Source organism: Geotrypetes seraphini, chromosome 12 (assembly GCF_902459505.1).
Source record: "Geotrypetes seraphini chromosome 12, aGeoSer1.1, whole genome shotgun sequence".
Taxonomy (NCBI): Eukaryota; Metazoa; Chordata; class Amphibia; order Gymnophiona; family Dermophiidae; genus Geotrypetes; species Geotrypetes seraphini.
In genome coordinates this window covers 14735779-14750112 of record NC_047095.1, presented here as the reverse complement: position 1 = coordinate 14750112, position 14334 = coordinate 14735779, and the positions used below count along the sequence as shown (strand labels likewise).

General features: G+C 45.0%; 1 protein-coding gene across 1 annotated transcript in view; it reads left to right on the top strand.

Annotated features, from left to right (window-relative positions):
* Positions 1 to 14334, top strand: part of RTCA (RNA 3'-terminal phosphate cyclase) — a 48369-nt gene that overhangs the window by 10487 nt on the left and 23548 nt on the right. Inside the window, exons 4-6 of the mRNA XM_033916224.1 lie at positions 2880 to 3003; positions 6986 to 7044; positions 10519 to 10660. Coding sequence (XP_033772115.1) covers positions 2880 to 3003; positions 6986 to 7044; positions 10519 to 10660 — 325 coding nt within the window. The remainder of the gene's footprint in view (positions 1 to 2879; positions 3004 to 6985; positions 7045 to 10518; positions 10661 to 14334) is intronic.

The following is a 14334-nucleotide window of genomic DNA, read 5'->3' as shown; positions in this document are numbered from 1 at the left end:
CCTCCCTTTTTACTAAACCACGATAGCAGTTTTTAGAGCGCAGGGAGCTGCGCTGAATGCCCAGCGCTGCTCTCGAAGCTCATAGGCTCCCTGCGCTAAAAAACTCTATTGCGGTTTAGTAAAAGGGGACCTTAGTGTAAAATATAGACAGCAGATATAAATTGAGACACATTTCGATCACTAAATTTAAAATAAAATAATTTTTCCTACCTTGTCTGGTGATTTCATGAGTCTCTGGTTGCACTTTCTTCTTCTGACTGTGCATCCAGTCTTTCTTCCCTTCTTTCAGCCTGTATGCTTCCTCTCCTCCACACCTCATTCCCTCCCCCAACTTTTCCTTCCTCTCTCCCTGCCCTTTCTTTCTCTCTGCCTCCCTTTCCTTTTTTTCTGTTTCTCTTCTTTCCTTCTGTCTCCCTGCCTGCCCTTTTTCTTTCTTTCTCCCTGCCCTCCCCCAAGACACTGCCACTGCCATCGGGGACCCAAACTGCCATCGGGGACCAGGACCCAAACCGCCACCAATAACAGGCCCGAAAGCCGATGCCAATAACACGCCCAAAAGCCGACGCCGCCCCAACCTCTCCCTGCTTCGGCCGACCAGCATCGCGAGGAACTGTTGGGGGAAATGCTGCCGGGTCCTGCCTTCGCGGAAACAGAAAGTAGGCAGGACCCGGCAGCAAGAAGAGGAAATGCTTCACTAACATGTCTCCCGCCTTAGCCCGTAGCGAACGCTTGCTTCAGGGCTCTCAACATGTGCGTGCAGGCTTCCCTTCTCCCCCCCTCCCCCCCCGGACATAACTTCCGGTTTCGGAGAGAAGAGAAGCCTGCACGCACACGTTAGAGCCCGGAGCATAAGTTCGCTAGGGGCTGAAATTTCCAAGCCGGTTTTTTGGGGTTTTTTTTTAATGTTCAGCAGCGGCAGATGACAGCTGGGCGGACCGCCCAGCTAAAAGGCCCTAGGGAGAACACTGGAGAGGAAGGCTGATCGGCCCGTAGATCAGGACGGCAACACGAGTGCGATCGACTCGAGTTGCCTTCCTGAGCTACTGGTCGATCGCGATCGACGCGTTGGGCACCCCTGATTTAAATCAATGCTGTCTTGTTAAAATGTTTATTTTATTTTTATTTTTCCTCTAACTCTACTTTTCACTTCTCTATTACCCTCCAGGTACTTTAGTTAGATTGTGAGCCTTCGGGACAGTAAGGGAATTTTTCAAGTACCTTTCTTATTTCTAATCTTAATGTATATTTTCTGTAAACCGCTTAGAACCTAACGGATGTAGCGGTATATAAGAAATAAATTACATTACATTACATTACTAGGAGACACTTCTTGAAACCAATAGTTAGCAGATGTAAAACAAATCTGAGTACATTTTCATGGCTTGCAGGGAAACTGTGTTTAAAAGGTTTGGACAGTTATTTAGAGCAGTGTATCACAAACTGTGTGCCACAGCAGATTCCAGGCGTGTCCCAACAAGACACCGATAAGGAGGAGGGGCGCAGGCTGACTGCTTATATACATGTCTCTCACGGCGGGAAGAACATCCTATAGGTAGTCGGCCTGCGCTGGCCTCTCTCCTCGCACTTCACCCCTCCTTTAGGATCCCCCACCGAAGTGACAGGTTCAGGGTCGCGGCCAGATGGGCCTCTGTGCCCTTCGGGTGCCTTCTGGCCAGGGCACTGGATTTAGTGTGTGTTCTGGCCGAAAAGTTTGCAGGACACAGCTAGAAAAAAGTTAACGATAGCCAAGTAGACTTTGGAAAACCAGCTCCCCACCTCCCCCCACTACCTCGGGAGTGAGCTACAAGGAAGGGATTTCCTCATTAGGTGTGCTGGCTATTTCCATTGACTCATATTGGCCTCCATTGGAGAGAGAGAATGCTGGGCTGAATGAATCTTTGGTCTAGCCTGACATAAAACATTGGATGTAGGAAAGCCGCTGTGGGAAGTAAGAAAAATCCCAAACCTTACAAAGAATAGCTGCTGTCACGAATCTCAAACGCTGATGCACTTTGCCCACCATACCATGAACTGTCGCACTTTATATTGCCCATCCTATGATTCTCTACCCTACCAAGTCACCATTGTATCTTTCTTACTATATATGCCATACCATGTCTACCATGCTACAAATTCATGTGCTATGTCCACTACACAATAAGACTGTTTGCCATTCTAAGGTGCCATCCTATATTTAATCATACGGTGCTCATCATGCTATGTCACACCATGTTTGTCATGTTATGTTTTAACATGCTTTGCTATGTATGTAAACTTGTAACCTGTTCTGAGGTCTCCCGGAAGGATGGGATATAAAACGACAGACGGGCACTAACTAAATGCTCCTCCAGTGCCTCTGCTCCTGTTTCTCCATTTGCTAATATTGCAGAAATAGCCCAGTAATGAAGTTTGTAGCAACTGCTGCATATGGAGTTTCTCATTTTGTGTAGTGACAACATTTCTCTGTCTTCCAGGGCATCCCCTTCCCTTTGCGTTATTAAGACATATAGGAGAAAGCAGAGACCACAAACTTTTCATTTATTTAATTAATTTTCCATCCTGTTCTCCACAAAGAGCTCAGAACAGGTTACATATATAATATACAGGTTACAATTTGCCATAGTTACAGTACAAGATTTCTGCTAGTGTTTTGGGAAAAGTTTTTCTGCTTGAATTTGGCCTACTAGCTGTGGTACTCCTGGATTAATGAACTGTTTCCAGATTACCGTTTACAAGCAAAAGTAGCGTCTTAATATTTAAGTTGCATTTAATCTTTTTGACACTTGCATGAAAAGGGTTCGATTTATCCAGACTATATTTAAAAAAAACAACAACACCCCAACTCATCCTGATGTGTTTGCATTTCCATCTCTTTTCAGGAGTGTATGTCTACTCATGCAGGTGTCGATGCCCTGTGTGCTGTTTGCAGCTTCCCCCTCTGAGCTGCATTTGAAAGGTGGAACAAATGCTGAGATGGCTCCACAGATAGACTACACAACTATGGTACAGCTTAGTTACTTACCTATTTCAGTAGGTGAATGTTAGATAAATGCTTGAAGTAGTCAGGCCAAGTAGATTATTCAAAATATCATCTTTCTATTTTAATTTTGACTCTTGCTTTTTCTGATAACTTTTTCTATCATTTTTTTTTTTTTTTACATTAGTAACTTCAAGATTTTGCAGTTTTGTTGTATTAAAGATACCTGCTGTTTTGTGGATACATATAGTTTGCTACAAAATATGTCCCCTTTGCTGCTGTTTGTGCTACATTGGTGTATTCCTTGTCACAGCAGAAAATGAATCCAAATACTTGTGGTTTATGACCATCTACCAGCAGATGGAGATAGAGAGCATTAACCTGAGCTCTTTCACACAAGATGTCAGTCTGTATTCTCTGTCTCTCACAAGCTCCTGGTTGACTTTGCTACTTTGCTCCTGTTCTGAGATCAGTGAAGCTGAGGGTGTGTAGGCAAAGTGGTGCCTACTTTAAGAGGTACACTTGGTGGCACCAGGATTCTCCCCACCCCATCCTCCCTCAATGCTGCTGCTTCATTCTCCTTCCTCACAAAAAAGGACATTTTTTTGGTATCACCTAAATGCTTGCAGCTACAGTTTGAAGGGAGCTGAATTAGTTCTGAGCTACTGCAAACTGCTTCAGATCTGTCAGCCCTTTATACTGTTGAGTCCACCTGTAAGTTTCTTTTCCTTTTAATCTCAGCTGGGGCTATTAAGTGCTGCTTTCTTGCTGGGAAGTGAAGAGCAGTGGCAGGTTCAGAATGTCCCTCAGTGTTAGAGCTTTCAGATTTGGCATTAGTGGTAGTAGGGCCATTGAGTTCTCGTGCAGTCTTGTGGCTCAGTTGCTGGCACCCATGGCCATTTTGAAAACCCGCTTTCAGGCTCTGTAAGTGAGAGCTCTCCCTGCTGTTTTATTAGCCAGCTAATTTCAGTGTATGCACAGCTTGTTGTGCCTCTTTCTCCTATGGCTGATGTTATTACTTCTTCCTGAGTCCATTTTCTTGCTGCACTCCTCCCTCAGGCTCTCAGGGCCAGATTATGTAACTGCACCCAAACTGATCACCTGTCAATCATTCCAGGGTGCCAGTTACAGAATCGCGCCAAGATAAGTGGCTGAAATGTAGGCCTGGAAAACCCTACATTTCAGCCGCTTATCTTTGCTGCTAGACTGCAGCAGCCGATCGCGGCAGAGGGATTCCCCCCTGCACATCAGCTGAGTTTCAGGGACTCCCCCAAGTCACGATTCTGTAACAGGCGCCCAACCTGCTGCTAACATCCCTGGCAGGAGGGATTGGGCATACCTCCTGCCCAATTATGTACAGAGAAAACCAAAACAATTGGTACTGTAATAGGAAGAGTTATTAAAGAGAAGCTTATGAAAATAAAAAAAATCACTCAATAAAAGTAGTAATGGAATTTACATTCATAAGCCATAAACTCTTAGAACTCAAAAATATGCTCAGACACGAAGGCAAAACAAGGAGCCGAAGCCCCAAGAAAATTGCCTCACCACTCAATCATCGCATATTGTAAAGTTAAGTGAAAAACAAAACTCATTGCTGCAGTCTAGCATGAAAAGTTTGTGGTTTATACTGATGGGGGAGGGGTAATTCCCCTGCCATGATCATTTGAGAGCAGCCGCAGCAAGGAACCCCCAAACCCACCTGCAAGTCAGCCAGGAAGAGAGATTACCACTCCCTCCTGTCAGCACTCCCCCCGCTTACATCCTTGGCAGGAGGGATGCCCAATCCCTCCTGCTGCCAACCCCCACTAACATCCCTGGTAGGAGAGATGCCCAATCCCTCCTGCCGGCACCCTCTTCCCCCCCCCCGAAACCCACCTGAACCCTACCCCGTACCTTTTTGTAGAAGGTCAGCCAGAGGGATGCCCACTCCCTCTGGCCGGCAGGCCTACCTCTTCCGCATGGCGGGCCTTTCCCTTCCCAGTGCATCCTGGGATGTACCGGGGAGGGGCCTAAGGCCTTGATTGGCCCAGGTGCCTAAGGCCCAACGGCCAACCGGAGCCTTAGGCCTCCTTCCCATTGCATTCTGGGATGCACTAGAAGTGGCCTAAGATTCCAATTGGCCAGATCCCTAAGGCCCCTCCCATCTGAGTGGACATCCCTCCGGTTGGCCTTCTACAAAAAGTTACGGGGAGGGTCCAGGTGGGTGCTGGCAGGAGGGATTGGGCATCTCTCCTACCAGGGATGTTAGTGGGGATTGGCGGCAGGAGGGCTTGGGCAACCCTCCTGCCAGGGATGTAAGCGGGGGGAATGCTGACAGGAGGGAGTGAGAATCTCTCCTCCTGGCTAACTTGCAGTGGGGTTTGGGGGTTCCCTGCTGCGGCTGCTCTCAGCTGATCACAGCAGGGAATTACTCCTCCCCCATCAGCTGAACGGCAGGGACTACCCAAAGCTGCTATTCTGTAACCATTACAGAATTGTGGCTTTAGGGAATCCCTGATGCTCAGTTGATGGGGGAGGGGGAATTCCCTGCCAGGAACGGCTGCTCCGATCTAGGCAAAGATAGACAACGGAAATGTAGACCAGGGTTTTCCAGGCCTACATTTCAGCCACCTCTCTTGGCGTGATTCGCAGCTAGATAGCTGCTTTAGATCGCCTAACGCCACTTTGGGTGTTGGCCACGCCTACTTTGGTGTTTTGTGGCCCAAAGTGGCTACCTAGCCATGATTCCAGCTGGCATTCTGTCCGCCTTTTATTTAGGCATCGTTAGGCGTTTCAACCCTGCTGTTTTTGACTACATTTTTCAGTTACTTAGGTATCAGTAGGGTGCCTACTAATACCTAAATTTAGGCGCTGTTTATAGAATTTCCCCCTCAGGGTTTATCTCTGGCATGTTTTAAGGTCCCTTCTTTCAAGGAGGATCCTGGATTCTGTGCTTGAGCCCAAGCTATCCCTTTTCCAGTGCGTTCTGATGAGACATTCTGTGATCCTCTTGGCATTTTGGTCAGCTGGTGATTCTGCATCTAATTACGCTGCCTGACTGTAACTCTGGACAGGTGATTTAATTCAGAAATCGAGCAGAGTGGTGATTTTGGTCACAGGAAGTTTTAAGAGGTAGATTTAAATTTCAGCTTATCTGTTTAATTAGGTTATTTGCACAGTCTCCCTAAACTGGTACATTTATATGCATGGTGTCTGAATATTGCTGCTGTCTGCTTAAATGTTTGAGTCCAATTCTAGAATGCTCCTGGCCTCTCCTAAATCTTTGAAACTAAATGGTTTATTAAATGGTAAAATATAAAACAACAAAACCATTGAGGGAACAACCTAAATTGTAGAGAACATTTTTCTTGACTTTCTTAAACCAGATAATACTGACAGGAACAAGCCTCAGAAAACAGAGTAATTTATCTCATATGACATAAAGCAATTAATTAAGTAACTGATAATCTAAATAATGGTAAAAAGGATGGGTTCAAGCCTGTGATGTCATCAAGAGTAGAGAAAAAACTTTTTCTTCTCTTGGAAGAAATTCCAGTATGAGATAAATTATTCCATTTTCTGAGGCTTGTTCCTGATAGTATTATCTGGTTTAAGAAAGTCAAGAAAAATTTAGGTTGTTCTCTCAATGGCTCTCTCCTAAATCTAATCATATACTTTATGGCCAGACATTGACTTGCCCTTTTCAAGTGTGCATTAGCTGGCACTGAATTAATTAAAAAAACAAAACAATAAAACAATGTGGTAAGAACAGAAAATGATAACTGCATAAGTTTTCTATACTCCCTTGAGAATTCTATGCAGAAAAAATAAAAATTGTGCATTCTGGTTTTTGGTTTTATTTTGTTTTTGTAGATTACAGAGAACCATAAAAATGGTCAACTGACCTTAGGTCACATCCACCTTAAAAGGACCTGTAAATGTTTGTTGTGGTGAGACTTGATAGCTTGGTTGTTGGAACAAGTTTTGACTGATGTATCTATATACCATGGTTTGCTTATTTCACAGGTCTTTAAATCAATTGTGGAAAAGTTTTCTTTGCGGTTTGACTGTGACATAAAAACAAGGTAAGGGCATTTAACATTTGCCAAACTATTAGATTAGCGTAGTGAGTAGAACAGTGGGCTGAGACCTGTAGAAACCAGTGCGAGCCACTCCACCATCCATGAAACAGGGAAATACCTAGTATATCTGCAGTATAACTCACCTTGAATCCTACTTTGGAAAAGTGAGTAAATCTAAATTATTTTGAAAGTGCCCAAAAAGCTTGCCTTTGAAAAGCATAACTCAACCCTTTTTTCTTCATGTTCTTATGCTATAAGCACCATCTTGTTTTTTTAGTTTTTCTGCTTGATGATGCCCGTAAGGTGGTGGGTACTGCTCCTGTGTGTAGTAAATTCACTGGACAGCAGTTGATACTAATTGTTGTGTAATGTTGCTGTCCCTCTATGTAGTAATAATCACTACACAAGTTGTTCTGTCTAATTATGACAAAGCTAGTTAATGAGCTAGGCTTGTGAGAGGTAAGGCCAAAGTTCTCAATATCATATTGCCTCAAGGAATAGCAATGTTAGAAAAATTATCTCATCATTTGGAAAGATTAAGCTCAAATTATCACATCACTGTTCTGCCCATTTTTGTCTGCAAAAAAACCAGCATGGATTAGTGAAATGAAAAAAAAATATATAAAGATTTTCTCCAGCATAGGACCTTAGGAGAGCTGCTCTTACCGGAAACACTGTTGGAATGGGCTATGAGTGGTAGCTGTGGTGGAGGTTGTATAACTAGATTTTATAAGGCCCTAACTAATCAAACTGCCCCTCCCATTAAATATATTCAGGTTTGGGAGACTTTATTGGGCCAGACATATGCTTCTCGATGGTGGACCACTTTGTTCAAACATTTGCTGCACACCTCTATTGCTAGTTCCCTGGTGGAAAATGGATATAAGATGCTCTACCAGTGGTATCTTACCCCTGTCCATCTGCTCCGTATGTTCCCACAGACGACTGATTTGTGTTGGAGGCAGTGTGGGCAGCGGGGTACGTTTCTGCACATCTTGTGGGATTGTCCGAAAGTGGTTCCCTACTGGGCTATGGTATTTGATGCTCTTTCAGAGATCTTCCATAAGTCATTTTGTAAATCCATGGGTTGTGCTTTGTTGCATATGCCCCGTAGGGCGCTGACTCGTTCGTGCCAGACCCTGGCTTTTCATGTGTTTACAGCTGGCTGCGAAGTGGAAGCAGGTGCACCCGCCACTAGGCAACACTTTTTGGGGAAATTACATTTTATATTTCGTATGTCTAAATTGACATTATTAATGCATCACCACCTTCCCCCTTTTTAAAGGTTTGGGATCCTTATGTGAAGTGGCTATCAAGCTTGTAGTTTTCCTCTTTAGTTGAGTATTTTGTTTGCTGCACTCGCATGTTATCTGATATTTGAGACTCGTTTGTTGGGTTGTGAGGGGGGTGTGAGGAGGGTGGTGGGGTTGGGAGAGGGAGGGGGAAATTTTGGGTTGGATAGTATTGCCTTATACTGAAGAGTACCAGTATGACTGTTTGTTTTGGGTGGGGATTTGGCTATCTGGTGTATTGGTTGTATTGTCTTGTGCTGTATTTGCCATTGTGAAAATTCAATAAAACTTGTTTAAAAAACCCCAAAAACTATTAAAAGAAGAAATAATTTCATATTAAGAGCATGGTAAGATAAGGTTACCATGATATTTTATGCTCTCTCTGGCATACTGAAACAGAGATAGCAATATAAGAACATAAGAATTGTCACTGCTGGGTCAGACCCGTGGTCCATTTTGCCCAGCAGTCCGCTCCCGGGGCGGCCCTTAGGAAAAGAACCAGAGCCCTAACCGAGTCTAGCCTTACCTGCGTACGTTCTGGTCTAGCCGGAACTTGTCTAACTTTGTCTTGAATCCCTGGAGGGTGTTTTCCCCTATAACAGCCTCCGGAAGAGCGTTCCAGTTTTCCACCATACTCTGGGTGAAAAAAAACTTCCTTATGTTTGTACGGAATCTATCCCCTTTTAACTTTAGAGAGTGCCCTCTCGTTCTCCCTACCTTGGAGAGGGTGAACAACCTGTCTTTATCTATTAAGTCTATTCCCTTCATTATCTTGAAAGTTTCAATCATGTCCCCTCTGTCTCCTCTTTTCAAGGGAGAAGAGGCCCAGTTTCTCTAATCTCTCACTGTACGACAACTCCTCCAGCCCCTTAACCATTTTAGTCGCTCTTATCTGGACCCTTTCGAATAGTACCATGTCCTTCTTCAAGTTCGGCGACCAGTGCTGGATGCAGTATTCCAGGTGGGGGTCGCACCATGGCCCGGTACAGCGGCCTGATAACCTTCTGTGATTTGTTTGTGATCCCTTTAATCATTCCAAGCATTCTGTTCCCCCTTTTCACCACCGCCGCGCATTGCGCTGACAGCTTCATTCGACCAGAGCTACCAAGTCTCTTTCCTGGGGGGATGGGGGGGTCTCTTCAAGTACTGCACCAGACATCCTGTATTCGTGTACAAGGTTTTTGTTACCGACAAGCATCATCTTACACTTATCCACATTAAACTTCATTTGCCATGTCACGGCCCATTACTCGAGCGTGTTTGTCTTGTTGCAGGTCATCACAATCCTCCTGCGTCTTCTATTAGTTTATACTCGTAGAGTTGGAGCATGACCTGGGAGCTCAGTCTTTGTGACATTTAAGTGAATAAAATAGGCTTTTATGTAACTCTCTATTCAAACTTCTTGTGGGGACTCGCTGCTAAAATGACTTGTTCAACTCATTTGTCGTTAATGTTGCATATTGATGGCAATTGAGTCAATGAGTTGTTCTAAGAACGGGCTGTGAATTTAGGGCAGGATTCTCCTGCTGGTCCTTAAACCTTCTTGACCTTCAGGGTTTCCCAGTTGTTATTTTATGATAGATTGATGCATCTTGAGACCCGATCAGGTGTGCTGCACAAAAAAAACAAAAACCCTAACCTTGCTAGATGCTCAGGAACAGACCATTAACCTGATAGTAACAAGAGACACTACCAGTAGCTCCTTTTGAGCACATGTAGTTGCACGTATCTCTCCTTCCTAGATACAGCAAGGGCTGGGAATATGGAAATTAGTAGGCAGCATATATGACATGGCAAGCTGGGGCCTGCTTTGTGCAGCACATAGCACCTGCTCCACTACATCCTCTTGAACCACCTCATTGGAGTCCTTCCAGCTTCTGGTGGGGCTTTTGTTGCTTTTTGGGGGGTGGGGGGGGTCATCTGGCTTCAAAAGACTTCTCCTATGTCCACACTGCCTGCTCTGCAGAAGCTGGTGCACCTTGGGCTTTGCAAATTGGGGGAACACTGCTATAGACATCGTACCAATACAGAAATAATCTGATTGGTTACAGAACAAGACAAAGCAAGCTACTAAGGAAAAAGGTTAGAAAAGGGTTTAGTATGTGGTTTTTCTTTTATTTCTTTAAAAGATGGTAACAGCAACTAATATAGGTATTCATCTGATCATCTTTGTGTATGTTTGCAGAGGCTACTATCCTCGGGGAGGTGGTGAGATCATAGTCCGAATGTCACCTGTTAAACAGCTGAGCCCAATTAACTTAACCGAGCGAGGTGCCATTACCAAGATCCACGGAAGAGCCTTTGTTGCTGGGGTTCTGCCATACAAAGTAAGTATCACAACGAATAGGGACCCTCCTAAGCCAGGTAAAAATCTCACAATTTGAAAAATCCAAAGGAAATAAGTTAGTAACTCTGGAGGCACATAAGAACAAAATAACTCAATCACATTGAATTTATGCATGGTGAATGTATTTCCTCGGTGTGTAGTCATAAGCAACGAGAGTGTCCACCCTGTAAAGGTTGTGTTCAATTTCTTTCATTGCTTAGACTTCCCAAGGGCTTAATAAATCACTTGACACACAGCATCATGGGAAATAACATGCGTGTGCAATATGTGAAAATGCAATGAAAATAAAGTGTGATTTTTAAATGTGCTACAGTACTTCAACATTCTTGTGCTTCCAGAGAATAGCTATGCAATCTGGGTTTTGCAGCATGAAATATTATTCAATTCGAGACGCCGTTGTCTTTGAAAAGCACAGCAGCTGCTACGAGTTGATTACCAAAGATAAGTGTTACCGATTTGCATAGCTATTCTACTCAAAGGTCAGCAAGGATATTCTGAAACAGGGGTGTCCAACTTTATGGCTTCCTTGGGCTGCATTGGCCAAAAAAAATGGGGCTCTGCAAACACTGCAGCAAGACAGAGGAGGGAGCCGGCAAGACGGTAAACACCCGGGGGCAGCAGAGGAAAACACTGCATCGCCCTCGACCAGGGCCGCACAAAATACTTCACAGGGCCACATGCGGCCCTTGGGCCGCAGGTTGGACACCCCTGTAAATCTAAAAGGAAGAGGAGGGCTGTGATTACGCTACAGATCTCTATCCGCTAACGTCTGTGGTTTTAAATAATTTCCTGGATAGACTAAGTAAATATAAGCCAGACTTAATACTAATGTTCAAAATAGGTATTCTTATCATTCCATTAGGACTGAAAATGTGTCTTTATGGAAGGAGAAGTCTAACCGTTACAATTTTTTTCCTCTATTTCTTGTATTTTTGTGAGCACTTTTAAAATGGATCTTTTGGTTTTCTCTAGCATTTCTTATATTTAACAGGTAGATTTGTTCCTGTACAGTGTGTCAAATGTAATTTCATATCCTGCAAAATTCACTAGGACTGCTGGGAGGTGTAATTTGATGGTACACCATTATTTTATTATTTCAATTTTCTATACCGTTCTCCCAAGGGTGCTCGGAGAACGGTTTACATGAATTTGTTCAGGTACTCAAAGCATTTTTTCCTCTCTGTCCCGGTGGGCTCACAACATATATAATGGGGCAATGGGGGGGGATTAAGTGACTTGCATGCACCAGTTGTACTGCACAGCAGAGCTCGGCACTCGTTTCGATCTTCACTCTGACTACAATCAATTCCGTTTAATGAACTACCTGCTTTGACTGGACCCTTGAAAAAGGCTTGCTAGCCGAAACACGGCCCGTGTCTGGTCATGGTAGTCTTTTACATGTATGATGTGGTCTGTTCCTCCACGGTTTGTTTTCTTTTGGACTTGCCCAGGGTCACAAGGAGCACTATGAGTTTGAACCCACAACCTCAGGGTGCTAAGGCTCTAGTTTTAGCCACTGCACCACACTCTTTCCCCTTAAGTTTACTTATGCCGTAATGTTTTATCTATTTACCCCCCCCCACCCCGCCCCAAAGCACCAGTTTGGCAGCGGTCCTGAGCCATAAAACCTCCTCCCTCCCTCAAGCCCCGAAATGGCAGAAGCAGGTGGCGGTCCTGAGCCTCGAACTCCCTCGCTCTCTCTCTTCCTTACCCGAAGCACAGCAGTCAGCAGGAGACATAGTCTGCTCGTGGCCATGTCACTTCCGACGCATCAGAGGAAAGGCCCTGCCAGGGCTGGCTGCGAGCAGTCTGTTTTGAGACTGCTTCCTGCTGACCACAGCGCTTTGAGTAAGGAAGAGAAAGTTAGGCAGGGAGCGAGGGGGTTTGCTGCTCAGGACCTCCACCTACTTATTCCACGTCAGGGCTGGACGGAGGGAGGAGGTTTTATGGCTCAGGACCGCTGCCAAACTTGTGCTTTGGGATGGGGGGGGGGGGGATTGAGAGTGTGTTAGACACCGTTTCTAACACACACTCAATTAACCAGAAAAACAGTTATCCGGTATCCACCAATCCCCATGGGTGCTGGATAACTGAGATTCTACTGTATATTAAAGCAGAGATGACCTTGACGTATCTCCAGAATGCACTTGACCGCATGAACGACTACTTTGAAAAATTGCAAGCCATGGAATCGAGGGTGAAATACTCACGTGGATTAAAAACTAGCTGGCGGATAGGAAAAAGAGAGTGGGAGGTAAATAGACAATATTCGGACTGGAAAAGCATCACCAGTGGAGTCCCACAGGGTTCGGTGCTTGGACCCGTGCTCTTCAACATATTTATAAACTATCTGGAAATTGGTTCGATGAGTGAGGTGATTAAATTTGCAGACGATACTAAGTTATTAAGAGGATTGCAAAGATTTGTAACGTGACATAAACGCGCTTGAGAAATGGGCCGTGACAAGGCAAATGAGGTTCAATGTGAATAAGTGTTAGGTGATGCATGTCAGCAACAAAAATCTTATACAGGATGTCCGGGGCATTACTTGGAGAGACCCCCCCCCCCCCCCAAGAAAGAGACTTGGGAGTACTGGTTGACAGGTCGATGAAGCCATCCGTGCAATGCGTGGTGGCGGCGAAAAGGGCAAATAGGACGTTAGGAATGATTAAGAAGGGGATCAGAAAGAGATCGGAGAAGGTTATCATGCCGCTGTACCGGGTCATGGTATGCCCCCACCTGGAATGCTGCGTCACCGTATATGAAGAAGGACACGGTACTACTCGAAAGGGTCCAGAGAAGAGCGACTAAGATGGTTAAGGGGCTGGAGGAGTTGCTGTACAGCAAAAGATTAGAGAAACTGGGCCTCTTCTCCCTTGAAAAGAGGAAATAGAGGGGACATGATCGAAACATTCAAGGTACTGAAGGTTGTTCACCCTCTCCAAGGTAGAGAGAACGAGAGGGTACTCTCTAAAATTAAAAGGATAGATTCCGTACGAAAGAGTGGTGGAAAACTGGAACGCTCTTCAGGAGGCTGTCATAGGGGAAAACACCCTCCAGGGATTCAAGACAAAGTTAGATAAGTTCCTGCTGAACTGGAACGTACGCAGGTGTAAGGCTAGTCTCAAGGCGCTGGTCTTTGACAGAGGGCTGCCGCGTGAGCAGACTGCTGGGCACGAGGGTGGTGGTCAATGGCACCCTCTCTAAGACATCGGAGGTGACTAGCGGAGTGCCACAGGGCTCAGTCCTGGGACCATCCCTTTTTAACATATTTATAAGGGACTTGACCCGAGGGCTTCAGGGAAAGGTAGCGCTGTTTGCCGACGACGCCAAACTGTGTAATATAGTAGGTGAAAGCGATCTCACAGATGGTATGACGCAGGATCTGATCAAGTTGGAAAACTGGTCCTCGACATGGCAGCTGGGCTTCAACGCAAAGAAGTGTAAGGTGATGCATCTCGGCAGCAGAAATCCATGCAGAACATACACCTTGAATGGAGAAACACTAGCTATGACTTCAGAAGAACGGGACTTGGGAGTAATCATCAGTGCAGACATGAAGGCTGCCAAACAGGTAGAGAAGGCCTCATCCAAGGCAAGGCGACTGATGGAATGTATCAATAGAAGCTTCGTCAGCCGTAAACCTGAAGTCAT